At 45.1% G+C, this 27,984-nt stretch overlaps 2 protein-coding genes across 6 annotated transcripts in view; both read right to left on the reverse strand.

The window, feature by feature from the left end:
* Positions 1–346: 346 nt before the first annotated feature.
* cdca2 (cell division cycle associated 2) lies at positions 347–16,962 on the reverse strand. 5 transcript variants are annotated; one of them, XM_069701638.1, is made up of 14 exons: positions 16,826–16,962; positions 16,345–16,471; positions 15,933–16,069; positions 11,917–12,082; positions 11,372–11,523; positions 9,251–9,386; positions 7,960–8,282; positions 7,694–7,745; positions 7,496–7,570; positions 6,654–6,796; positions 6,463–6,543; positions 6,031–6,102; positions 2,119–2,296; positions 347–1,924 (listed from the first exon to the last, which is right to left on the reverse strand). In XM_069701638.1, the coding sequence occupies exons 1-14, from the start codon at positions 16,832–16,834 to the stop codon at positions 1,041–1,043; spliced, it is 2,535 nt and encodes an 844-aa protein (XP_069557739.1). In that variant the 5' UTR covers positions 16,835–16,962; the 3' UTR covers positions 347–1,040. The 5 variants fall into 5 exon arrangements, with proteins under 5 accessions (XP_069557739.1, XP_069557741.1, XP_069557743.1 ...); XM_069701640.1 differs by having other exon boundaries at positions 6,463–6,516; positions 16,345–16,576; XM_069701642.1 differs by having other exon boundaries at positions 16,282–16,576.
* Positions 16,963–19,347: 2,385 nt separating this feature from the next.
* Positions 19,348–27,984, reverse strand: part of sema4c (sema domain, immunoglobulin domain (Ig), transmembrane domain (TM) and short cytoplasmic domain, (semaphorin) 4C) — a 99,162-nt gene continuing 90,525 nt past the window's right edge. The window contains exons 14-17 of the mRNA XM_069701637.1: positions 25,617–25,774; positions 25,215–25,306; positions 22,182–24,975; positions 19,348–20,693 (exon numbers count right to left, since the gene is read on the reverse strand). Coding sequence (XP_069557738.1) covers positions 24,080–24,975; positions 25,215–25,306; positions 25,617–25,774 — 1,146 coding nt within the window. The 3' untranslated portion in view covers positions 19,348–20,693; positions 22,182–24,079. The remainder of the gene's footprint in view (positions 20,694–22,181; positions 24,976–25,214; positions 25,307–25,616; positions 25,775–27,984) is intronic.

Below are 27,984 nucleotides of genomic sequence, written 5' to 3' on the forward strand. Positions count from 1 at the left end.
AGTCAATTACCCCGTGATGGATAGATTACGGTCATGCATCATTCCGGGGAGCCAATTTTCCCAATGCGAACTGAATTTGAAACTCAATTTGTTGGCGCACTCCGCGCTCCTCCCCGACAGATGGATGGAGACGGTTAAAAGAGCAGCTGATTTGAATCCATAAACCGATGGGAAAAAAAAAAAAAAAAAATAAAAAAAACCTGGAGGTCAGAGGTCAATTTACTTCCACGCGTTTTGGTCCCGCGTTCGAAATGTAGATCAGAACGGCAATTTACGCGGCGATTAATTCAGCTCAACAGCAAAAGAAAGAGGCTGAGCCGCACTGACCACAGATGGAAATGAGACATTCTTGGAAAGACGTTTTATTATGTGGATGAATTCCTTCCAAAATGACTCAAAAATAATCATCGGTTTAAATGAGCACAATTTCGCTGCAATGTGTTGTCTTCGCGCGACGTTTAATCAGACGGCTAAAAAGGTACATGTGATCATTTCGGGAAACTCTGAGAATATACTAACTCAAGTGGTTAGATCACGCGCACGCACAAACCACCTGACCAACCACAAATAATCAGAATTATTAGAGCTTATTAATGAGATTTCACATTCACTCCCTTCATCTTTTCTCCATTATTCCAGCCTGACAGACGCTGCAGCCGGCGTCATTTATCCACAACAGCAGATATTGACTTGGGAGACGCTTGCTCCAGTGACTTCGGAGGCTCTGTGATTACCAGCGGAGTGGTTGTGGGGGGGGGGGGTTATTGATCAGCAGGTGGTCAGCTGAAAGATGATTGGGGAGGGGGGAGGCGGGAGGGGAGAGTCTCCCAGTGTATCGACCGGCTCGGTTATCGGAGGGTAGCCGCTCGTAAATTACTGCTCAGCTCTGATAATTCAAAAAGCATCAACAGAAGAACAATCGGCCTCTTTTTCTTTCTTTTTTTTTTTTTTGTATCGAAGACGAGAGATAAATGGAGGTGTACCGATTGTGTTTCGTTATCCCAGATCATAGTCAAGTTTATTTAAACAAGGAGACGATCTCACGAGGCGTCTTGCGTCTCCTCGGAGAGTGACGGCTGAGACGGCTGAGCGGCGCTTTGCCTCCGGCCGCGGGTCCTCCTGCGGGCCTCTTTGCTGAACTCTGGGGAGGTGTGAGGCAGCCAGACGAGTCCGCCGCCGCCTCCGCACTCCACGCCGCTCTGGTTCCTCAGGCTGCGTCGGACCGAGCGCTGCCTCCTGGTGGTCACGGGCTTGAACACGTCCTCCAGATTAAAGTCGGCCTGCCAGGGGGTGAGGTGGTCCACCGCGCCGGCTGCACCTCCGTCCTGCTCCTGGCTACCGCGGCTCGGCTGGACGTTTTCCCGCTCCTCCGCGTCGCGGCCGGCCCGGCGCTCCTCCGGCCGGTTCTGCTGCTCCTCCGGCCGTTTCTGCCGCTCCCGCAGGACGCCGCTCCTCCTGCCGCGCTCGGCTTTTCTCCGCGTCGGCACCGCGACGTTCGATTCTTCCGCCGAAGGCGGGCGGTCCGAGGCGGGCGCGCGCAGGCCGGGCTGGCTTCCCGATTTGCTCTCCGAGTCCGTGCGGGGCGCCCGAGCGCGAAGTTCTTCGGCGTCGGCGGGTACGGCGCCCTCGGACGGGGACGCCTCGAGGCTCGCGGCGGTCCGGCCTTCGCCGGGCTCCTCCGCCTGATCCCGAGACTCCCCGCCGGGCGGGTGGCCGTCGGAGACGCTCACCCCGGCTCTCCTCGGCCCTCCTCGTCCGACCCTCGGCCCCGACGGCCTCCGGCCCCTCGCTGTCGCGCTTTCTTCACGAGAGCCGGGAGCCGTGACGGAATCCACCGAAGCGGCTTCAAGGCCGTGTGTCTCGGGGACGTCGCCTCCCGCCTCGGGGGATGGATTCAGGTGGGGCTCCTCGTTTGGGGCTTTTTCTTTTGGAGAAATAAGGACAATCTCAGGAGAATAACTTTCCATTCATGCGTTCTTTTTTTTTTTTTTTTACTTTACAGGCAACAAATGTAAATTTTTAGACCGACAACTATAGATTTATTTCCACATAAGCAAAATCCATTCTTGACTCTAACTCGACTGTGAGATGAACTTATCTGCTGCCTGCATATTTTACCTGAAGGAGTTTGCTGTGCTGCTGAAGACTGAGCGGCGGTGAGGGACGACCTCTCGGTGAGGGACGACCTCTCGGTGATGGGACTCAGCTCGGGGTTCTTGGAGGCGTAGCCGCGCGACCCGTACAGCGAGCGGTCCACCTCCTTGGTCCACCGGCGAGCCGCCGCCGCGGAGGTCGTCTGGGGGGAGAAGTTCGCGCCGATGAGTTTCGATTGTCGGGGAGGCCGAGTGTCGACTAAGAAGACGCGCGGAGGGATTAACTCTCGTACATACAATCCATACGGCGCTGACTATCGAGGGAATGGGATTATACCGGATCGATCGGTGCACGTTATTATGTTTTCAACAAGTACGCAAACATGGTTTTAAGTGGCTGATTAAAAACTGTGATTCGAGTGACGAGCCATCGTACATGGGGTGAATGTGCGTTACTCCCTTTCCCTAACCAAGTAATATTGCTCGGGAAATACTCTTTAAACCAAAACTCAAAACACAAGTCTTTACTTTAGCCTTTAACTATGCCATACAAATAAAGTTGATTATTATTATTATTGTTGTGTTCATATAAACCATCTATCAAGACAAACCCTTGGAGATCTTTAACTTCATTTTAAGGGGGGATAAATTCAGTGGCTCACAAAGTAAGTAGAAACTAACTTGGACCAACAGAAACCTATTTAGACTGATAATAAATGTTGACTGGGATGATTTACTGAATGTATGAAGAAAAATAAGAACAACAATACTGTTAGAGGTCCCGCAAACTGCACTGTGACACCGTGAGCTGCAGCTTCCCTTCAAACAAGTGATTTGATATATTGGGGACATTTATCATTAACTCCAAACGACCGGCACCCGTACTGAAATAACCTCCATTCAGATGTTTAATACATGCAGTTAGCTCGAAGCACTTGTCTGGTTTATCCCGTTTATTAATTCATCTCGTCTGAATGGGCTTAAAAGGATACGTCTAGTGTTATTTGATATTTTTCCCTCTGCTGAAAACAGTCCCCAGCATGCGCAATATTTCAATAGTGTTTTAATTAAAAGGATTACTCGGCCTTATTTGTGACCCGTTTCTAATACTTGAAGGCTTCAGCGGGAACAAACGGACCTCGGGGGGTACCGACAGGCCGGGTGACGTGAGGAAGTTAAAAGAAACAACAACACGCGTGTTGACAATAACAAAAAGACAGAATCTGACCTGCCTACATATAGTCAACATAACTATAGGGGCTCATAATATACCCGGTACGCATTCATTCACAGTTAATACATTCCTGGGTTACATAGTGTTTTTTTGTTGTTGTTGTTGTTGTTTTAGAGCAGCGGAGAAATAAATAAAATAACAGATTTTGTTATTTATTTTGAAAAATGTAAACATCCACCGCTGGATAATTGGCCACAACTCTTGCTCTGACAGTTAAGAGGCACTCAAAACGCCGGCATGGCGTCAGTGAGGGAAAAACGTAAACAATACAAAACGTCAGTAACGCCGCACGATACGCTGACGCGTGTCGTTTATCTGTACACGAAGGTCACGGACGTTTTGTTTGAATACATATTACCGCTCGATCAGACGGATCAGGAGCTTCGACGCTGACGTTCCGTATTCGCCTTCATGTCCGAATTAAAACATATACATATATATACACACATATATATATATATAGATACAGTGGGTACGGAAAGTATTCGGACCCCTTTACATTTTTCACTCTTTGTTTCATTGCAGCCATTTGCTAAAATCAAAAAGTTCATTTTATTTCTCATTAATGTACACTCAGCACCCCGTCTTGACAGAAAAAAACAGAAATGTAGAAATTTGTGCAAATTTATTAAAAAAGAAAAACTGAAATATCACATGGTCATAAGTATTCAGACCCTTTGCTGTGACACTCATATTTAACTCACACGCTGTCCATTTCTTCTGATCCTCCTTGAGATGGTTCTACTCCTTCATTGGAGTCCAGCTGTGTTTAATTAAACTGATTGGACTTGATTAGGAAAGGCACACACCTGTCTATATAAGACCTTACAGCTCACAGTGCATGTCAGAGCAAATGAGAATCATGAGGTCGAAGGAACTGTCCAAGGAGCTCAGAGACAGAATTGTGGCAAGGCACAGATCTGGCCAAGGTTACAAAATAATTTCTGCAGCACTCAAGGTTCCTAAGAGCACAGTGGCCTCCATAATCCTTAAATGGAAGAAGTTTGGGACGACCAGAACTCTTCCTAGACCTGGCCGTCCAGACAAACTGAGCAATCGTGGGAGAAGAGCCTTGGTGAGAGAGGTAAAGAAGAACCCAAAGATCACTGTGGCTGAGCTCCAGAGATGCAGTAGGGAGATGGGAGAAAGTTCCACAAAGTCAACTATCACTGCAGCCCTCCACCAGTCGGGGCTTTATGGCAGAGTGGCCCGACGGAAGCCTCTCCTCAGTGCAAGACATATGAAAGCCCGCATAGAGTTTGCCAAAAAACACATGAAGGACTCCCAGACTATGAGAAATAAGATTCTCTGGTTTGATGAGACCAAGATTGAACTTTTTGGCGTTAATTCTAAGCGGTATGTGTGGAGAAAACCAGGCACTGCTCATCACCTGCCCAATACAATCCCAACAGTGAAACATGGTGGTGGCAACATCATGCTATGTTTTTTTTTTTTCAGCTGCAGGGACAGGACGACTGGTTGCAATTGAAGGAAAGATGAATGTGGCCAAATACAGAGATATCCTGGAAGAAAACCTCTTCCAGAGTGCTCTGGACCTCAGACTGGGCCGAAGGTTCACCTTCCAACAAGACAATGACCCTAAGCACACAGCTAAAATAACAAAGGAGTGGCTTCGGAACAACTCTGTGACCACTCTTGACTGGCCCAGCCAGAGCCCTGACCTAAACCCAATTGAGCATCTCTGGAGACCTGAAAATGTCTGTCCACCAACGTTCACCATCCAACCTGACGGAACTGGAAAGGATCTGCAAGGAAGAATGGCAGAGGATCCCCAAATCCAGGTGTGAAAAGCTTGTTGCATCATTCCCAAGAAGACTCATGGCTGTACGAGCTCAAAAGGGTGCTTCTACTCAATACTGAGCAAAGGGTCTGAATACTTATGACCATGTGATATTTCAGTTTTTCTTTTTTAACAAATTTGCACAAATTTCTACATTTGTTTTTTTCTGTCAAGATGGGGTGCTGAGTGTACATTAATGAGAAATAAAATGAACTTTTTTGATTTTAGCAAATGGCTGCAATGAAACAAAGAGTGAAAAATGTAAAGGGGTCTGAATACTTTCCGTACCCACTGTATATACACATATATATATATATATACATACATACATATGTACACATATATATACACATATGTACACACATATATTTATATATATATATTATATTAACAGAATGAATTGGTCTGAATTATATCCGCATCACTGTCTTTCCAACGTAATGAACCTCACTGTGCATATATGTATATTAATGTCACTCCCCACCTTGATTCTTAGTTTCCCTTTTTTTTTTTTTTTTTCGTTTTGCGGCGTTTTGGCATGTTTGTTTTTTGTTGTTGTTGTCGTTTTACATTTGGACTCTACTTTGTAATCCTTCTCCAAGTTGCATCTTTGTTCTACTCCAAGTACCAATATTTGAAATGGAGAGAAATGTGGTTTTCTTTCATTTTATTTGCTTGACTTGTCTATAAATAAATACATATATATATAGCTGTAAAAAAAGAAAAACGGTTGGAAAAATGTGAATTGAAATAAAAATCAAAAATGAATAATCAAAATCAAGCAAAGGAAGCTTCGTACGTCACGTCGTACGGCCGTCAGCTCCGTGTCCGTTTCCCAGGACGACGTGTCTGCAGAGCCCTCAGTGTAGTGATGCAGAGAGAAATCAAACGAGCACACTCACCTTCATCTTCCCAGAGGCTGACTTGGCACTGGACCGTGTCGACCTCTTCACGGGTTCACTCTCCTCCGGCTTCTGGGGGGTGGAGGGACACACACACACACACACACACACACACACACACACACACACACACACACACACACACACACACACACACACACACACACACACACACACACACACACACACAGACTTGGCCTCAGGATACATTATATAGACTGTCTCCCTGCTACACTTTCTCTCTCTCTGACACACACACAAAGTGAGAATCTCTGGGTGTGCTGAAGTTCAGATCCGGTTGAATTAAACAGTAGATTCGATGGAAACGTGTTATGACCCGTAACTTATTGAGTTTATAAGACTATCTTGTCTGGTAAATGGAGTTATCTACAGGTGAGATCGAGCCGGGAGCAGTTTGTGGCGATAGCAGACCTTTCTCTTTCGGCTGCTGGGGCGAGCTGGAGCTGGTTCCCGTCCGGGTTCGGGCTGCAGCGAGGCAAAATGCACAAGTTTCTGGTAAATGAACATGGAAACTCTGCAGCTGATAGTAGTAATTAATTGAAGCATATATATATATATAAGTAGATAATAAAAAATTAAAAAAATATTTAACAGTGGCTGACCTTTTTCCTTTTGCTGCTGGATCGCACCACAGCTGGACCTTCAGCAGCCAATTCAAGTTGCTCTTCCTCCTCTGGGACGGGTGCGGGCTCGTCCAGGACACCCATCAGGGAGGCTGTGTCAGGTCTGGTGTCAGATTCGGACTCTGAGGAATAAAAAATAAATAAAAATGAGATGATAGCTGTGGGTGATAATCGCGTCGATTTGAGTGTCTTGGCAAGGTAACAGGTCGCCAACGCCGAGTAATGCTGCGCTCCAGACGACATACTTCCCCTCAGTGCACTAACGAATAGTGCTCTGATTTTGTGTAAGCGCGGGGAATTTCGCCAGGGTAGTGTTGTTCTGCACTGACCGGGAAGAACCTCAACACGTGAACACATCACCTGCCCAAAAAACATTTCACCCAGAAATCAACGTGTTTTTGTGTCCTCTGTTTAACACACTGATTCTTCTGTCCAGCAGCAGTAGTGAACACTTTTCTATGGTGGTTCAGGAACAGCCGCAGCTATCCTCAGATGCCCCGCCCCCCTTCCTCGACGCAGTGTTGTCCGAGATACTTGAAAACAGTTGTTTAACAACATCTTTAATTCTGACCGCCTTGATTTTTCTTTTTACCAGCTTCTGCAACTGCAGACTGTAAATTGGGTTCGTTCCCAAGTCCGACTTCAAAAATGAGAATCACGACTCGACTGAGCTGCAAAACGCACTCAAACTTCACTCTTTAGAAGTCTCGTAGACTTGACGCTTGGTTCGCCAGGAGACGGCGGAGGGTGGAGAAGTCGAGAGGTGACCGCGGGGGAAGTGGAGTGACGGCGAGAAAGGAGAAATTATGACGGCGGCTCACCTGTCGCAATCTGAGAAAGACACTCTTCGTGGAAAGCGGCGTCCAAATTCAGCGGCCGGGCGCTCCGTGTGCTTTCTGAAAACGTAATAAATGGAAACGAGCTCACAGAGTTGGACTGAACTCCCCCGAGACAATGAGCTACTTCTCTCACAGTATTTGAACTGTAGTAATATTAATTTACAATAACAATAAAAGAACCTGTTTCATTCGTCACCGCAGAGTCAAACTCCTCCATCGAAGGAAAAACGATCTAAGAGCAGAAAAGAGAAAAACAATGTTCACCAGCGCCGGGACATCAGGGGTCACATCCTGAGTAGACGTAGATAACCGACACATTGCAGTTAAATGCGCGAGCACTCAAAACAAAAACGAGCCATCGTGGAAATCTCGGATGTTTGTAGGCCATTTAAAATGTTAGAAATTTACTTTACAACATTTTCAGTGTTAGTTATAATCTTGTTTACCTTTCCGTCCGCCGCCTCGTCCTCCTCCTCCTCCTCACGCACGTCTCCGTCCGGCTGCGTCCTGCGGTGACGAGGCATGGCGAGCGTCGGGGAGGCGCCGAGCGCCGCGGGGCTGCCGAGGTCCAGTGTCTCGGCGTCGGTCCTCCGCGGCGTCTTCAGCGCCGAGCGCAGCAGGAAGCTCCCGCCGGGCGCCGCCGGCGTGGCCCCCTTCTGCAACGGCGTGCTCGGGGGCAGGTTCTTGTCGAAGAACTCCGGGGAGAGAGGACCGCCGAAGCGCACCCGCTTCTTCTTCGCCTCGGACGTCCCGGCGGAGTCGTCCTCTCCTGCGACGCAGTAAAGACTTAAAATCACGCCGGCAATTACGTTTGCTCCTTCGCCTCCGTTAAATGACGCGACAGTAAATCCACTCTCGGGAGTGCGAACGCAATTCAGGCCACTTTTGAACATCGGATGAGAAATGATGAAAAGGAAAACTTCATCGACAGCTTCAAGGTTTGAAGAGATTCTCGTGTTAAATAAACAGAAAATAAGATAAATAGAAACGGTGACAGAAATTCATCTTTAAGAACATTTATTGTTTAATTAGAGTCGGGGCCACATACGGAATAAATGGCTGTCAAAGAGAGAGCAGATGCTTTGTACCAGAGTTCACTGGTAAGGTAAAGAGAAATCAATATTACATTCGATAACAACACGAAGTTCTCCTACACGTCGACTAACAGCCCTGCATCACTCGGCCCTGCAGTCGTACACGGACACAACAACATCCGCTTAACAGGAAAAACATCACGATATTAAAAACGACGTTCTTGCATTTCATGACGTTAAGACATTTTTCCACGACTGGAAAACGTTTCACCGAGTCAAAGTTTACGCGTTCGGTATCGGAACCGGCAGCTAAATCTGCGGCTCCCGGGTCCATTCGTAGTTGGTGATGTGTGCTGGTTCTCGCATTACACAGCTGTCGTCCCTTCCTCTGATGTTTGGTCTCACATTTGAAACTCATTAACACTCTGCTCGTGGCCAAAAAAAAAATCAAAAAAAATCAAAAAAATTGGTGTTGTCCAACACAGAAAACTCAAAATGCAGCTGACCGTGAATTTCCCTCTGTGAAAAAATAACAACAACAACAACATTGCAGCCTAATCTACACTGGAACAAGCGCAGCGCTGCACAACGGGCCTCAAAGGCAGCGGCTAAACCGAGATAAAAGGCCGGTTGACTTCAGCGTGCCCACGGAGAGAGAGAGAGCGGTGTGTGTGTGTGTGTGTGTGTGTGTGTGTGTGTTTACCTGTGGGCTCCGTCTCCAGCGGAGAAGGGCGAGGGGGGATGTGGAAGGAGGAGGAGGAGGAGCGCCGGGATGGCGAAGGGGTTGCGGGACCGTCGGGCGACGGCCGGCTGGGGCTTTGGAGTTTAAAGACACTATCCTGTTGAGCGAGCGGGACGGACGGACGCATGCACACACACACACACACACACACACACACACACACACACACACACACACACACACACACACACACACACACACACACACACACAGTTCATTTCTGTGGGGACTGCGGTTCAAGGAGCTTCACAGAACACTTTGTTACAACACATTTGCATTTTATCCAACGCCGGCATTCATTTATTCTTTTTTTTTTTTCCCCCTTCCACTTACACCTGGAAGGACATCGGAGTGTGAAACAAGCTCACAGCGGGTGTCCTTTATATTTCTTTTTCCTTGCAATATTTAAAAACAGACACACACACACACACACACCCTAATGAGCAGAGCAGGAAATGTTGGATTAGCAGGGGCATAGCATAACGAATATGACTGCCAAACAGGCCACAGAAAAACATGAGGCTGTTACACGCGAGATGAAAGTAAGAACAGAAACATAGGAGTGAAAAAAAAAAAAAAACACACACACACACAAAAAAACCCCACCAAACCAGGGAGCCGACTTCGAAATATGGAGCATTATTTATAGTCTTCCTGCATGACCGCACATGTTGAGCGCTTTAAGGAGAGGGGGAGGGAGGGGGGAGGAGACGGCAGCGGCAGGGGGAGGAGGAGGGAGCAGAGCGTCACTAAAGCAGAGCATCGACACCACAGGTCTTCCCGCTCGTCCCGTGGCCGAGACACATCTGACGAGCGCTCGGCACGCCGTCCCGACAGCAGCGCGCTACGCCGCGGCCGACTACGCCTTTCATTCACAAAATCCGCATTACTATTATCATTTCTCTCCCGCGGTTTATCGTTTATTTATTTATTTATTTTTGCCTGAAGTCTGACGACGCCCGTTAAAAATGATGAGATTGTTTTTTTTTAGCTAGAGCCAAGAAATTGGGATTAATAATTTGATTCGGTCTTTTTCTGTTCACGTATTGCCGCTGTTGTAGCGTAAACCTCATCGGAGTTTAGCGTTTATTCTCCATTTATATTCTGCAGCAGAAGACGGGGGGGGGGGAAATCGACGTTACACGATGTCACTCACAGTTCGCGAACTGCCATTTAAAAGCCTCTAGTTCGGCATTTCGGCCGTCGCCGTCTTGTCTCCTTTGGAGTCAGAAATAATCATATTTGGATGAACCGTGGAGGAGCGAGAAGTGGAAAGGACTCGATGTGACCCGACGACACGACGCCTGCGCTCCAGGCCTGTCAATCAAACCGGATTGACGTGATAAACATACTGCGTTTCGAGGCTAATTAACGACGCCGTTATTTTCAGATGGACCGATCAGAAGGAGAGAATTTAGTGAATGACACCATGAATGACTTTATACTTAAATGAGAGAAGTTGAATTGGAGCCGACGGAGCCAGGTTTTTTTTTTAAGCCGACCCCCGGCAGCCCTCAGTAGTGCTGCACCGTGTGGCACTTCCACATAGGATTTCACAGCTGCATCTATTTTATAAACTCTCTAGCGGAACCTCAAACGTTGTGGAAATAGAGATGACGAGTTCCATCCAGCTGATGAATGGAAACGACTCCAACAAATTATGCAAAATAGCCGAGGTCAGCTCAAATAATTGCGATGTAATTCTAAGTGGATGGCGGCGGTTCTCGTGTCGCCACTTGTGGACATTATTATTTTCATTCTACTTCACTGTACTAGAACGCTATTAACGCGGTTACAGGCTGCTTTTTTTTTTAAGGGCTTTGAATGAATGATACAGAACTCTTCAAACTTGATAAAGCGTGTTCGAGGAGAAGTATAAAGTGAAAAAAAAAAAAAAGTAATGGAAAATAATAAAAAATTTAAAAGCCAGCAATTGCACAAACTTGCTTTGCACGAGAGGACTTGTTTGTTTTTTGTACCTCTTGTAGGATGTTTGAATCAAAGGAAGCCGAGTACAGAGAGGTAAAGCCTTTTAGTTAAATTATTTACAGCCGTCGAGCGAGCGAGTCGGGGCGAGTGTACCTTCTGCTCCTTCAAACTGGAGTGGAGGATAGGAGCGCCGGCCTCTCTAATCTCCACGCTGCAGCCGTCGAGGGGACCCAGGCGCCTCCTCTTGCTCGGTATTGGTGTCGCTGGTGGTTTGTTCTCCTTCCCTTCACCGCCACTGTTCCCATCTGAGATGGAGAATTTAATAAACGGCGTGTTACTTAAACGTACAAAAACAAATGGGACTTGGGGAAAACCATCAGTTTAATAAAAACATCACATGTGGAATGAACATATCAGAAAAAAAACAACAACATAACTTTGGAAGAAAAATAAACTTGAAGAGGACTTGATCAAAAGGACTGGAGATGAAGTCTCAGCCCAGAAACTGGCCCGTTTCAGAAGCTGACCAGGCTCGGAAGAAAAATGATGGCTGAGAGATGTCATCAGAGTCAGGCTCATAACTATGCAGCGCATTAATCCACTGCTTTTTAAAATGGTGCCTCCAGACATCATAAAGAGATCCTACTGGCATAGATCCTCATTGTGAAATGAAACTATTAATCCTGCGGCAGCCTCACCAGACAGATAATCTCTTGTCTTGATGCATCCTCCAGTGTTGCCGTCCTGCGCTGGCATCGGATCACAGGCGTCGCTCTCCTCCACATCCATCAGGCTCTGGAAGGAGGCCATCTTCTGCCTCAGTGTGGAGGCGACCCGGGGAAGGAAGGGGCTACTTCTGACAAGCTGAGAGTTGAGATGGCAGAAAGAAAACAAACGGATCTGCTCAGTGATGCGGCCTGACAGGTCATAGACTTCCCCCGAAATTACAAAAGTGGCATTACCCGAGAGGCCGCGCATCTATCACACGCTGCTTCGCGAGAGACACACACACACACACACACACACACACACACACACACACACACACACACACACACACACACACACACACACACACACACACACACACACACACACAGACAAAAATCACTCACGGGACGCGGGAGCGTTACGGTTCGCAAGTCTCAGTCAGTCACAGAATAGTTTGTCAACACCGCTCACTAGGCAGCAACAGAATACTTTGCTTCCAGCCGAAATCTGGTGGAAAATGTGCCTCTTCAGTGTCAGACTCACCCTGTGTGGACTTGAGAATTGGTCATTTTTACAGCAGGGAAACATCCCAAGAAACTTCTTCAACCACCTCTTCAGCATAATACACTTCTGCACTGTCCATTATTTGCTCCCGGTGTTCAAAAACAACTTTTATGTGAACCCATGGCACTTTGGAGATAGTGAGCAGACTCGTGCCACTGGCTCCCGGTGCCCGCCTCCTGCCCCTGATTGGTCAGAATCTTAAGCAGTGGTTGAGTTAAGAGAGACAGAAATCCCAGGGAAGTTCTGTATTTTAATAGGTAGGTAGGTAGGTAGGTAGGTAGTTACTTTATTAATCCCCGAGGGGAAATTTTTTCATAGTCATCATTAATAGTTCGAACCAAAAAAGTTTTGCCGCATCGATTTCAGTCTAATTGATATTAATAATTCAAAAGCAACTCAAATCTCAGCTGATTCTAATTGGAAACAGAACAGATAACGTCTTTACTGTCATTGCACAGGACACACAGTGAAGTCTTCAAGGCACGTCACCAGGCGTAAATCCCATGAAAACAAACACGTCCAACGGTATAAATGATATAAAATAAATATAAAAGTATGAGGCACACAACCTCATGCGATCATGCACAGTCATTGCTACATTAAACACAAGCTGCTGTCTGGCTATGTTGACAAACAAATATCGTGTAAACACAAACACACACACACACACACACACACACACAAAAGAATAACTAGGATGCCTATTTATTCGAACTACAAAAGTCTTAAAAAACTGAATTGTGGCGTATTTCAGTTTGGGACATAGAGATTAATAATGGATGGCGGCGTGGAGGATTTAAATAGTGTATATATTGTGATGTTATCATAACGCTTTTTTTGTGTGTGTTTTTTTTAGTCCTGGTGACAGCTGCTAGTATCCAAAACACACTGTGACTGACACGCTCTCCGTCTAGAAGAACACCAGTGCCCGTTAATGTCAACCTCTAAACTCTACATGGTGTTAAATCTTCGATAATTAAATATCAGGTGAGTTATCACTTCAATAAGTTCTCCATTGGCCTCAACTTTAGAGCAGCGAACTGCTGCATTAATTCCGACACGGCAGAAGTGAAAGGGACTTAAGCGTTATTACCGTTTCACATGGTCCGACCTTCCTCTCCACATTGATCTTTCGAGGCTTTGTATTGTGAGGACAATTTAACCTCGTTCCTTTTAATCTAGCAGCGATTTAACGTGTCGGTCTGAATAAGCGCTCCGCTCACTTTTCCCCATAAGTCACAAAACCAATCTTAGTAGAGGAGTTACTACTTCTACTGTCAACTAGCGCCGTCACGCTCCTGAAATTTTAGTGGACCATTAATCGCCACACGAGTAATTAAAGTTAACAATTTGATTGTCTTTTTCATGGCACTAATTCTCATAGTTTATTGATACACATGTGACTTGTGAATAAGCAGAGTCAATTGGCTGTAATGTTTGGCTTTGCAACTACATTAAATCCAAGATGTTAAGGTCATCGTAATGCAGCTGCATGAACTTGGAACGCTTGAAAAGAAACGGCAGGTGGCGCTAATTCTACACTCATCCGCCCTTAAACCATAGAAGAAGAAGGGAGGGCACCGAGATTAAATGAATAAAACGGAGCCGGTCAACCCTCAAACCGGTAAAAAAAAATGACTTGGAAACGACGCTGGAAATATGACAATTCTGTTAAGTTTCATCCAGCTGTTTTTAATACAGATGAATGGAAACGATTCTAATAATTGCAAAATGACTGCAATCATCCCAAATAATCACAATCAGACGGTTGTGTAATAACTGTGACATGTCCGCTTTAAACATGAAACGAGTCTGAATGAACGCCGTCACGCTGACGTACGCGAAAGATTATGAAGTGTTGACGCGGGACCTCTTTAAATATAACGCGTCCACCAATCACAACAGCCGAGGAAGCGAACCTCAACGAGCCGCCACCTAATCTCCATTGTTTTTGAATGTTTTGGATACAAATGTAAGCGAAATATGTTTTGCAAAAATATCTGGAAATTGGTTTCCTGCTGAGATCAGAGAGCTGCTCTCCCTTCGTGCCAAAGACGAGATAACCAGGCGGCTTAGCAGCTTAACATACATTATACGCAACTTCTTGTACTGTCTGGTTTAAGCGCGTTAAGACGCCAAAACAGTCCTGCCTTGTTTGAAAAACAAAACAACAAAAAAAGCCACGAGGAACACGGATGTAAAGGTCACCCACGTCTACACGACCAAATCCCGTCACTTCTAGCAGCTTGGCAAAGCAGGGTGGTTTTGTAGCCCGTATCTGAAACGGGTTCATCGTCTCGGGGTTCGTCCCGCGTCTTCCCTCAGACGAGTCGTTTCGTCAGGGACGAGCCGCCAAAAGAGTCCAGCCTTCTTTTCACCGAGTAAAGCAGACGTTCTAATTGTGTTGACTTAAACGCGTCTCGTCCCAAAATAATCGTGAAATAAAAAAAAATACAAATAAAAAATAAAAAAAAGGAAATCCGACAGGCTGTTCTAACTCGGTCAAAATGTGGAAAGCTTGTTATATGCTTAATATTAGACCACGTTAATGTGAACTCGCACACGGTGTACGCGAGCCTGAGGTCTGTGTGCAGATCCAAGGTGCCTTCTTCGTAATAATATAAAGCATATAATGAATTAGTTAATTGATGGAGACGTGCGGTAGACTGCGTCTTAATGCAGTGTTTCTGCTTTCAATCTGCTCACGTGTGGCAGGCTGCCAAGCTTCCCGGTAATCCCCTTGTGCATAATACTGCTTTATTTAACACCGTTCGCCAGAAGTCATTCTGTCATTCAAATGTCAGCGTCGCAGCAGGAGCGCCGTCGCTCTCCGCTCTGCTCTGTTCATTCGGTGCGTTAAGCTGCCGCTGACGTCGACGCCGTCTCGACCGCACTTCGTAGGCCGGTGAGCGAAATACCAGCAATCTCACACGAGCGACCCCACGAGCGTTACACGTGTTCGGCAAAGAGGGACACGGTCGCCCGTCGGCCCCGCAGGTCGCGATGTGCGAGGTTTTACTGAAGCTGATGCAAATTACTTTTTTAAAAGTGAATCGCGACGGCACGCTGCGTTGCAGACAGATGGCGGAACTGGTGCGAGCTTAAGGAGTAAATACAAATCGTAGTATCCGACTGCGTTCCCACAAGTAAATAACGGGAGGATTTGGTGCCGGATCCAGTGGTTCTGATCAGACAGTCTGGAGTGAACCGGCCAGAGCGAGATGTGCGTGTGACAGTCCTTGTGTGTGTCTCAAAGAAGAAAACCAGAAATGTGTGTTTGGGCAGTCCAGCACGGCAGCAGTGATGTACGCCAGTTTCAATACAGAGAGACCCAGCTGAAAGCCAGACTAATCTGGATGGCTGCTTCACTCTCCAGATTGACGTGACGTGACGGGGGGGGGAGGACGGGACTCGACTCGACTCTCGAGAAGCATCTCACCTGTGGAGACGGGGAGGTTGACAGCGTCTTCGTCCTCTGCTGCGCCATGAAGCGGATGAGCGAATTTGTCTCCGGGGAGCCTCGTACGCCGACGCTGGACCTCCGCCGGGCTTTTAATTGTGCCAGCCGAGATTTGTCTGGAGCGAGAGGGAGAAGAGAGTCGCTTTAGGGACAATTGATTGGTAGAATATATGCAAAATAAAACAAACGACTTATTGTCAAGAGGACAGCAGGTGTCAAGAAAGCATCAGTCGTGTTTATACTACTACATACTGGGAGACAGAACATTTCTTGTTGTCTCTACTGGAGATAGCCGAGCAAGTAAACGCATACAGATGAGTCCTCTGACCTTTGTGGTTTTTTGATGATGATGATGATGGGGCAAAACTCTGGATGGAGATGCCAAACTGACCAGGTGTGACCTCAGAGAAGTTCAGGGTGACCGAGGTGCCATTTAAAACAGGGGGGGGGTCCTCTTCTGGAGGAGACGGCGTTTTCTCGTCCCGATGCCCCTCAGTGTTCAACTCCACCGCAGCCATCTGCATCGACAACATGGATCCGATGATACAAGAGCAGGTGAACCGCAAGGAAACGTGCAGCGATAATGGAGAAGCACGGACGGACAAGAGACGTCATATACAAGCCTATTAAAAAAAAAAAAAAAAAAAAGGTGCATACTTGTAGGTCACGAACAGCAGAGTTAATCCAACACAACTTCGTCCCAAAGTCCAGAAACGTCCCAAAAAAACAACAACAACAACACACGTTTCTCTGAACTTTAGCTGGATGCTAACGCAGCTAGCTGAATGCCGCTTGTAAACATTAAGAAAACAGGCTGTCGGCTAACAGCGTCGTTAAAGATAACGGAGTGACAAGCTGAGTCGGACACTTACCTTATTCATTTAAGTTAAATATAAAAGGCTGTCTACCACATAAAAGGCCACTCGTATTTTAAAACACGTTTAAATTAAATGTGATTTAAAAAAAGAAAAAGAAGAAGAAGCCAGTGCGATTCAAATCACCCTCCACGTCAGAGCCAACGGCCACATCCGGAATCCCTCCGCGGAAAGAAAAGTCAGCAACACTTTAAATAACGCTTGGAAAACTTAGAAAAACACGCGGCGTAGCGTGTAATCCGGTCAATAAATGAGAATTGTGAATATTTACAACTCGACTCTTTAAAAAACAATGTCTAAGAAGCAGTTGTTCGAGGGAACTAACCATCGTACTTTTAAAGGCTGGAAAGGAAACGGAACTCGTTTAATATGAATTGGCCAATAGAAATGACAGACGACGTGCCACGTGATCACCACAAACCCTCGTGACTACATATAAAAACTTCAAAACGGAAACTAGATTAAGTCATTTATTGATGCAAATCAGTTCTTTATTGATTTTTAAAAAAAAAAGCAAGCAAGAATAATCACTTTAATGGTGTGGTGTAAAATTAAAAAAAAACTTTTTAATTTTTTTTTTTTTTTTTTTTGTTGAAACGCAGTGATCCAGCATGACTGGATCTGGTTCCCTGGACTATAAAGCCCCATCTGCTGTTGACAGTCTTTGAAACAAACAGCTGGACCTCCACTGCATCTCTCATTCTGTTGGTTCACAGCTGACCTGGTGCCCAAAGTTAAAACTCTCCCAATCTGTCAGCCATACAGGTAGCTATCAGCATTTTCTTGCTGTAAGCTTTATATAGTGCTGTACTGCATATACCGCATCTATTCCTTTTACCACACATGATAGAAATGTGAGTTTGGACCACAACAACAGCAAAACATAGGACACTGCTTCTCTCTTTGGTCTTTAATTGTGAAATTGTGGTAAATATAAATGCAAAAATCAGGCTTGATGTATCTATTTGTAGGCCAGCATTAATAAGAATTAATAGAGCGGCAGGAAAAGTAATTCATAATGCATTTCACCATAAATTACCAGATTTTCATGATGTTTTGAAAACGGTTTCACAGGTGGTTCAGTAAGCCCAAACAGGTGGGTGAACTGTGGTCGACTCAAGAGCTCAGCAAAGCCTACCCACACACAAACAATCTGAAACACACACACAGCGCTCCTCCTTTTGTGAGGTTTGAGAGTCTTTGGTGCAGCTGAGCACACCGAGATCAGATGCAACTGTGAGCCTCTCTCCACAGCTGGGACTGCCGACCACATGAAGCATGTGCCTTCTTCTGTTGACACCGGGCGAGGGAGTGCAAGTCGATGGAGGTTCGACTGTGGCAGGCTGGAGACATGAAACAACTTCAGACAATCTCAGGTGACATAACCATGCCTAGTAAGAGTTCCTGTCCAAAATAAGATGTTTCAAATTTGAAAAAAAAAACTAGTTTGGACAAATATGTAAGTGTTAGAATCCACCTACGTATTTGCTAATTATCTAATATTTATACATTTTGTGTTTAAAGTTATGATGTTTCTATCTGGCCATTTTAACTTTCGTCAAGGTGTGTATTTTGGATTATCAGATAATCTACATTCAGATGATTCTGTAAAATAATTGACTCACAATGCGACCATTTTAGGGGTAACAGTCGTTAATAAATGGAGTGAGTTGTTTTAAGCTCAAGTACATTTCATCGACACCACTCATCATGTTCCAAATGTGCTGCTCTGAATTCAAATTTATTTTCATGCAACAAGATTTGTAATTACGAAAGTGGATGCTGTTACTGGCTCTGTCTTGTTTTTATTTGTACTTCTCTGAAAGGCCAAAATTGGATGTTTCAACCATTTACCCAGCGCTTTTTTGTTGTTGCTAACTAATCCTAATGCATTTTCACTCGTCACTTTGTTTTCAGACACTTCAAACCGGTTTGTTAGTTATTGTGACAATGAATACATCTTTAAGGTCAGCGTCACAAGTAAAAAAACAATTCTATTTTTCTACTGAGCACAAATATGTGAATATCTTTTGTAAGTTATAATATCCCCGAGTTGGGAATCACTGACTTCAAATTAAAGGTGGGTTAAAGGGTTACAGTCACTGTGTATTGAATGTCCATAAAGTTTGGGGACTGACAAAAAGCCGATTTAAAGAAGAACGATCAAAATTGAAGCTACAGAGGCTGAGATATCCTGACTCTTATTCCCTATGAGTCAAACTACAAAACCCCCACTAAATCCTACATTTCCCATGATGCAACTAATGACATCTTTTAATCAGATTGGTAAATGCCAACTTTTCAACCTCAATGCCAGAGCAGCTTTTCAGCTTTGTGACTTCCAAGCAGCCAACTCAGATATTTTTAATTTAAATTTTTCAAGCAAATTGAATTCGATGACATCGTCAGGGGTTATATTCTAAGACTTTTTTTTTCTGGTTCAGACAACATACCAGTGAACTGACCTTCAAACAAAATGTGTAACTTCTTCTTTAACAAACACACTCACACACCACAGGTATATCTCTATTTTTATTTGTGTATATATACACATATAAAAAATAAGGACATATGTACAATGATAATAAATATCAACATGTTTGTACAAGTGAAATAAGTTACTTAACATACTTTAAAAACAAACATAATAGACCTGTAACAGACAAGCAAAAATGGGGGCAAAATAAAATCGGGGTGAAAAGAGAATAATACAAATAACGAAGCAAGAAAACAGCAGAACTTAAAGCCTTGTGTGAGAGAAACATTATTAGGAGCAAACAAATGGGTAGGAGCTGAGGAAATGCAAAGAAAGTACACAACACATGCAATGTTTTCAAGCTTGAGACGTGTATTCCTTTATCTTTTTAGTTTTTGCAACATGTTATATTAAAATAAAAGCCAAATTTGAAAAGGGAGACATATTAAGACATAAAAAGTACCAGTGTAAAGAGCGAATGTGTTTCTTAGCTTCCTGATTCAGGGGATTTAAATACTCCAACGTTGACACATTTTATCACTGATGTGCTGGAAATCAGCAGATACGTATTTGGTTTTCAGAGGCTGAAAAATTTGAATAATAGTTTTGGTTGATTATTCAGCCTTTTCATAAAGCCAGGGGATAAAGGACTCAGCAGATTACTACTGAAATGTAAACAGGAAACAGACAGGAAGTCCATCAGTCTCAAGCTTGTGTTTTGCATTTTGCTTCGGGGGGAGAAATTTTGCCGCAGATAAAATAGGCAGAAAGGCTTGCAGACAGCAGCTCAGTGTAGCAAAGTGGACGGACTGCTGAGACTTAAATATCGACCGGGGAATCAAATTAAATTAAAAGAACTGTTACAACGAGAACAACAAAAGCAACTGCAGTCTACTTTGGCTTATCCAAAAGGTGAAGAGGCACAGAAAAAGTAAACATGTCGAAACGCAGCCATTGATTTCCTGTACAACTCTGAAGCCATAAAATCAGACTTTTTTTTTTTCTTTTCTTTTTTTTGTAGTTTTTTCTTTTTTCAAAGAGAGCACGAGTGTTGCACAACATTAGTGTCTGTAAAAGTCCAAAAATGATCGATCAAAATGATGCACTTGTACAAGGATGATCATATCAAAGATGTACAGTCCACTTGCAGAGGAATCATGCAACACGAGGATGGAGTGCTGACGGCTGACGGCCTCTTCCACCTTGGAATTGTTTTTGATATTCTACATCTCTCTCAGCACTCTGTACACAGTGGGGTAAAGGAGGGGGAGGGGGGGGAATTGGCAAAAACCAAGTAGTTTTGTCCTCCCTCCCCTTTTTTCCCTTCTTGCTGCGCTCCTCCGGTCCCGACAGACACGTCCCAAAAAAATAAAAAAATAAAAGCGAACCCTGATGGACAAAGCACAGAACGAGGACACAATTATGTAAGTTAGTGAAAACAAACAAGCCAAGAAGTGACGCACAACATGACTTTGCCACTTTCACGCACAGTTTTCTTGAAATTAGATCAGGAAGTAGGTTACTTTTTAGGGCGTCATTGCATTACTATAAAACACATGTTTTGGGCCGACCGACCAGTTTTGTACTCGTCCTTGTGGTTATAAAATGATATAAATAATTTGTAAGGGCATGATGCAGCAGCTGTAATAATATGTAGTTATATCTGTCGGCACTGGCTGAGTAAAGGAGACTGCTGAATAGGCCCTGTGTATACTGTCTGGACCTTGCAAGCAGAACATTGTTATTAAACAGATGTTTCAGTCTGACAAAGGTCTTCCTCAGGCCAACTTATTTTGATGCTTGTCAGACTGGAACATTTTCCTTTTTAATAAAACGCTCTGGCCGCGAGCTTCAGGCTGTGTGCGCACTCTTTTCTTATCCTTTGCCAGGAAAGAAGCTTCTCTGATGTACCTTTACCTCAAGACTTTTTTTTAAAAGAGAGTGCACAAGGACAGCTTTGATGAGAGGCAGTCTGTTCAAATGATGCAGAATATAAAAGTTTGATATAACGGCACTTAACAGTCTACGGCCACACTCGCAGCTCCGTGAGGCTGTGTACAGTGGCGGGGAGCAACTAGTTACACGTTACCGAGTTACGTAATTACATTACAAAATAAACGTATAGTCTGTTATCGTTATTGAGAAAAAAAAAAGAAAAGAAAAAAGATGTAGTTAAATTACAGTTACCATGAAAATGGCGGTGACTGAAAATGGTAATTATTTGCATGTCATTTTGAGAAATTCGAGACGAGAAGATTGATACCAAACTCTCATGTCTGTCCCACGAACACGAAGCTGGTACCAGGAGATGGTTAGCTTAGCTTAGCATAAAGGCTGGGAACGTTGGGAAACAGCTAGCCTGGGTCTATCCAAAGGGGGGGGGGGGGAAGCTACTAAAGATGTACAAAAAACAAAGTGTAAAACAATTTTATTTTTTACTTTGGCCTTTTGTTTGGATTTAAACTAGGAAGATTTAGCTTTTTTTTTTTTAGATGTTTTTGAGATCTTTTTAACCTTTGGGGAGAGAGATTAGTCAGCTGTTTTCCACTGATTTCAGATGTCTTCATGTTAACTTGAGCAAACTGTTTCCCGGCTGCAGCATCACATTTAACAGACAGACGTGATAGTTGTATCAGTCTAATTCTCAAAATAAATCAGAGAAGTGAATTACCCAGCGCGCTAAACTGTTCTTTTAAGTCCTAAGCTGCCAGAGAGGCCAAATAAATAAACAAAATAATTTGTTACACTACGCTGAGCAGCACTAAGAGCACCGCAAAAAAAAAAAAAAAAAAAAAAAAAAAGCTAAATTGGAAATCGTTTGAGGTTAGGACTTTGTTAAAACTCTGTTTGCATGAATTTAATTAAGTGGAACAATACCTCTCGCTGGTTCACGGCTGCTTGCCGCCCGGAGCCGGTCGTTTGTCTGTCTGTCTGTCTCTGTGTCCGTTCCTCCATCAGCATGGCGTTTCTTTTGTGTCGGCGTGTTTCAACAGTGCTCTTCCTCTGTATAAGTCCACAGTAGCCCCGGGGGTCAGTCTCTGGGCATCGGTACGAGGGAGGGGTTATTTCGTTGGGAGTTAAGGTTGCATCACAAACACTCTGTAGTCCAGGATGGTTGGGGATTCAGAGGACTTAGAGTGAGTGAGTGTGTGTGTGTGTGTGTGTGTGTGTGTCTGTGTGTGTGTGGGGTTGTTTTTTTTTTCTTCCTCTTGGCAGTGCAAGTTACCACCCTCACCAAATATAAAGCACTTATTGAGACATCCACGGCGGTCGCCAACAGTGAGGGTTCAAACTACATTCTCCATGCCTTAATGTCTTCATGTCAACTTCAATTTGGAATTCAGTGTGCAATTACTGCTCGGCCGCTGAGAGCCGAACGCAAGTAGCCTTTTTTTTTTTTTCTTCTTTTAAAGGAGATGAACAAAGTCCCCCCCCCCCCCACACACACACACACACACCAAAAGAAAAGAGCTCAACCAAAAACACTTATCTGTTACACTCCATGACTAATAAATGTCATATGGAGTACATTGAACTGAAGGTCACCGTGGAGGGGGGCCGAGCGAGGAGTGACGCGATGTTCTGGCGCACTCCCCCCCCCCTCCCCACCCAGCATTGTCATTCACAGAGGAGGGGCGGGGTGGGGGGGGCATTTAGTCACTTGATAAGCGTTCGAACACTGTTGTAGTCCGTAAAATACAGAAAAAGAACAACAAGAATTGTCTTAATTCAAACCATCACATCAAATTAAAGGGGGAAGGGATCAAGAACTTTCTCTGGGGGATGAATACAACGCAGGGTGGGGTGGGGGGGGGGACAAAAACAAACACTACAAATTGAATAGAGAAAGTCTTGAGAGATTGTCCTTCATTCAACCCCCAACCTCTCGTCCTTTTGCGTCTTTCACTCCAATTCACTTCATTTTCCATTTAATTTCCTCTCTCTTTTGTCTCTCTCTCCTCTCCATTTTTTTTTTTTTTTTTTTTTTTTTTTTTTTTTTTGTGTCCCGCACAGAGCTCCTCCCGCTACGGGGACGTGATTGTCGTCTTGCTTGGAGATTAATTAGTCCTTTTTATACCCGCTCTCACACTCTTGGCTCACGAGTACAAAAAAAGAGGGGAAGACACGCTTCCAGTTTTTTTTTTTTTTTTTTTTTTTTTTTAAGTGCAGTAAGCTTGAAAAAAAAAAAAAAAAAAAAAGTCTCAAAGGAACAGAAGGACAGAGAATCAGTTCAGTGTTGTTGTTTTTTTTTTTTTTCCAGTTAGTCGCCCTTCGTAATTCATCAACTGGTTCTTGGTCCAACTCAACGTAAAAAGAAAAGTGCTCTTCAGAGAAACACTTAACGCCATTTGTTTGATTTCCGTGCTCGAGGTGGTCTCCTCTGCGTTCCATCCGTTTTTAAATACACAATTTACACAAGTGGCGATTGCACAGTGGAAGCAGAAGGAAGTCACAACCGTGTCTGCATGTTTGCCCCGACGAACACGATAATTACAGGAGCGCACGTCGGCGAACACGGTGTATGAGTGTGTATATTTAACATGCTGTGTGCTATTAATGTCTACAGTGAGCCGAACAGGCATTGGCAGAGCGAGAGAGAGGGAGATAGAGAGAGAGAGAGAGAGAGAGAGCATGGGGGTGATGTGACAGCACGTCACTGAAAGAGAAAGAGCGAGAGAGACAGAGAGCAGGCGTCCTCAGAAGGAGGGAGGTAGGTTGGTTGTTTTTGTTTTTTTTTCCAACTCGGGGGATGGAGACAGACGAGAGGACGGGCCTCAGACGGACGACTCCTCGGGGTTGGCGTCGGGCAGCACGCTCCTCTGCTGCAGCGTGCGTCGCAGCTCCTCCTTGAAGGGGCTGGAGTAGTCGTTCCCGGCCACGCCCAGGCCTCCCAGCCCGCCGCCCCCAGCGCCAGCCCCGCTAGCCCTCTCCTCCCCTGCTGTGCTCAGGTTGAGGCGGATGTAGCCGTTGCTACCGGAGCCTCGGATGTTGGTGAGGCTGAGACGGCTGGGGGAGTGGATGGGCTGGCCAGGAATGGCGCTGGGCGACGCCGTGCCGCTGACGCTGCTGGGCCCTAAGGCGTGGCCGGGAACGATCTTCAGCGAGCCGTCCGAGTAGTAGTAGTTGGCGCCCGTCTCCCAGAAGCGGTCCTCGTCGGTGGGCATCTTGCTGGGCACGAAGGTGGGCGGCTCTTTGGGCAGGGTGATGGGGTAGACCAGGGTGCTCTCCAGAGGCTTCATGTCGGCTCCCTTTCCCAGAGCCAGCTTCAGCCTCCTGCGCAGGTAGAGCGCTGCCACGAGGAGCAGCAGGCACGCCGCCCCGAGGGTGATGACCAGCACCCAGAAGAGCCCCATGCTGCTGTCCGGAGCCCGGGCCTCCATGAAGACCGGAGCGCTGGCGACTACGGCCACCTGGTAGCGCTCCGTCTGAAACTTGACCCCCTGCTCCTCGGAGTAGCAGATGTAGCGGCCCGCTTGCATCTGGCCCGCCTCGGGGATGACGAGGGCTTTGAGGGTGCGGTCGAAGCGCGGCCCTCCCGCCTCCGGGTCTCCCAGCTGCAACTCGCGGTCGTTGAGGACCCAGAAAGGCTGAGCCAGATTGGAGACGAGCTGGCAGGGCAGCACCATGTCCGACCCCACCACCACCGTCACGTTCCTCAGACGGGAGTGCTCTGCGGAGAGGTGGAGGAAGGGTGGAGAGAAGAGAAGACCGGAGCAGAAGGTTAAGTGTCATAATAAATCCAATTCATATTCTGTACTGGCCAACTCTCTTCACTCGCTTAATTTAATTTATTCAGCTCAATCCAAATGTATTCACCAACTTCATTCCCTTTTTACTGACTTGCTCCTGCACTGACAGTCGCGTCCCACCAGGGGCCACTAGTGAGGTGTGTGGGGGCCACATACTCACCGGGGCTGGGGATGGAGACGGGCTTATCAAACTTGGTTTTTCCCCGGCTGAACCTCTCCAGCATCAGGTCCTGTGAGAGGGAGGAGGTGGACCTGGAGATGAGAGGGCAGAGAGGAAGATTAATATTAATTATTATGATATGATATAAAATATATTATGTATAATATTATTATATTAATAAGGATCTCTGGGGAGAAGTTGAAAGTATATATTTCCCCACTTCTTTCTTTCTTTCTTTTTTTTTTTACGTGCCCAAATTAAACATTAGTGCGGCTGTGAATTCATAAAAGAGTTTTAGTGGGACATAATATTCAAATACTGTTCTAGAGGCTCATCCAGTATTTGTATATCAGCAGTTTCCCCACAGATGAATGAGTGGGAGCACATAGGTACTCGTCTCACCCTCGGTGGAGGTCGATCCGGACGCAGGCCCGACCCTCGCTGTCCCAGGCGCAATAGGGGTCCCGGGCGAGCAGACAGTCTGGCTGAGACTGATAGCGGCTGCAGTTGGCCAAGGGCAGCTGGAGAACCTCCGAACGAGAGCCGATGTACAAGTACTTCTACGGAGAGAGAGAGAGAAGAAGAAGAAGAAGACGAAGAGAGAAAGAAGCAAGACAAAGAGCAGATTCAGCCGTCCAACCGGAGACAGAAAGCAGAGAGAGAAGAGAAAGATAAACAGAGAGAGGGACTCAGTTAGGGGTTAGAGGAGATAATGGGATAATCACTCTCAATTACAATAACATTCACCCCCCCCGACCCTCTTCCAATCCAATCTGGTTTACGCTCTTTTTTCACAAAAAAGCTGTTATAAAATGTCTGGTCGCGACTAAGCCCGCATTAATGAGATAAGCAGCGGGGCTTGGGGGCCGGGAACGCCCCCGTCAGAACCGCAATCGATCGGCGGACATGCCGTCGCCGAGCCGCGGGGATACGGCCGGTGTCAACACTCGAGGCTCAGCTGACAGGACGGAGAGGCTGAGAAAACAGAGGGGCCAGAGGTTCAATTCCCCACAGTGGAGACGGCTTGTAATTAGTTATTGTGAAGACAGTTTGGGATTCATGAGGTGAGACTTTCTCTGAAATGGGGTCGAGCTGGTAAAAAATACATCAGCCATGTGTCATTGGACCAGAGTGCCTGTCTGATGTCAATAGATCTATGAACGTAGGTGGGAAAAAAAAAACATAAACAGATCAACAGAAGTGCTACAACCCCGTTTCCAAAGAAGTTGGGAAGCTGTGTAAAATGAAAAAACAACAGGGAGTGCAATGATTTGCAAATCACATCAACCCACATTTGTGTTGAAACTGAGAAATTGTATTGTTTTATGAAAAATATGTGCTCATTTTGAATTCAATGCCGGCAACAGGTGTCAAAATAGTTGGAACAGGGTCAACAAAAGACTAGAAAAAAGCTGTGTAAAGCCAAGAAAAAAACATCTTGTTAAGTTATTTAGCAACAGGTCAGTAATATTAATAGGTATATATATATATATATAAAAAAAGCATTTCAGAGAAGCAGAGTCTCTCAGTAGTGAAGATGAGGAGAGCTTCAATATTACATGAAAGACTGTGTGGGAAAACAGTGCAATAATTTTTGAATAATGTCTCCTCATTATTTATGGTTCATAATATCATTAAAAGGTTCAGAGAGTCCACACAAGGGACGAGGCTGAAAACCAATATTGGATGTACGTGATCTTCGGGCCCTCAGGATGCACTGCATTCAAAACAGACACAGTTCTGTAGTGGGAACCATTGTCTGGGCTAAGAAACACTTCTGACTAAGGAGACCCCCAAAACAACAACGGGACAACATGTCACTTCCAAAACTCCAGCAAACTGGTTTACAGAGTGTTGTAAAAACAAGAGGTGATGCAAAACAGGTGAAAACATGCCCCCGACCCGACTTTTTTTGAGACGCGTTACTGGCATCAAAATGAAAATAAGCATATATTTTTCACAAAACAATAAGATTTCTCAGTTTCAACATTTGATATGTTATCTTTGGTCTATTTGCAATTAAATATGGGTTTATGTCATTTGCAAATAATTGCATTGTGTTTTTATTTACATTTGACACAGCGTCCCAAATATTTTTGGAAACAAAGGTCGCACTTCTGTCTCTGAATACCAATAAACAGGTAATGTCAGTTGAAAAAAACCCAAAAAGAGCTCCAAAGCTACAATCTCAAGGAATAATCTGATAAAGTCCAGCAACACTCCAGATGTGCCGGCCAGACGGGAAGATTCCCAAACCAGCAAAGGATCTTTTTACACCCCCTCCCCCCCGCCCCCATCCTCCCACCGAGAGGCCATTAAGATTTCTCATCTGTCACAAAGAAAACAACACATCCACGGCGATAATATGCACACGTCCCACCGTGGGAGAAGCTGCAAGCTCACACTCAAATGATTAAGTAGAAAGAAGAAGGCGCTGCTTTCTTCTCATTATAATCACGTCTACCTCAGTTTGTTGCAGTGAATAACAACCCGAATGATAATAATACGTTTTATTTATAGGCACCTTTCAAGGACACCTTACAAACACAGTAAAAATAAAGGCGAACAAGCTGTTTATCAAGACATCATTAAACGAGACAAAGCAACGACATACAATAAGAAGATAATATCATACACGTTGGTATAAAATAACGTGAATCTGGTCTCTAAATCAAACAGACAGTGATGACTCCACTGAAATATCAGAGACCTAATGCATCTTTTTTGTTATAAATCCGACTTGATGTGGAACTAAATGGAAGTGAAGTGT

Source organism: Brachyistius frenatus, unplaced genomic scaffold, assembly GCF_029030835.1.
Source record: "Brachyistius frenatus isolate BFR_SWC_R1_liver_20210118 unplaced genomic scaffold, ASM2903083v1 Contig_37, whole genome shotgun sequence".
NCBI lineage: Eukaryota > Metazoa > Chordata > Actinopteri > Embiotocidae > Brachyistius > Brachyistius frenatus.

What these genes read in the sequence shown, in the direction of transcription:
- cdca2 (XM_069701642.1), bottom strand. Translation starts at nt 16,486, where the DNA reads ATGTTGTCGATGCAGATGGCTGCGGTGGAGTTGAACACTGAGGGGCAT. An exon ending in ACGAGGCGGCGGACGGAAAG is followed by an intron (nt 7,746 to 7,959) that starts GTAAACAAGATT and finishes TTCTGCTCTTAG; the next exon opens with ATCGTTTTTCCTTCGATGGA. An exon ending in TCTTTCTCAGATTGCGACAG is followed by an intron (nt 6,797 to 7,495) that starts GTGAGCCGCCGT and finishes TTTATTCCTCAG; the next exon opens with AGTCCGAATCTGACACCAGA.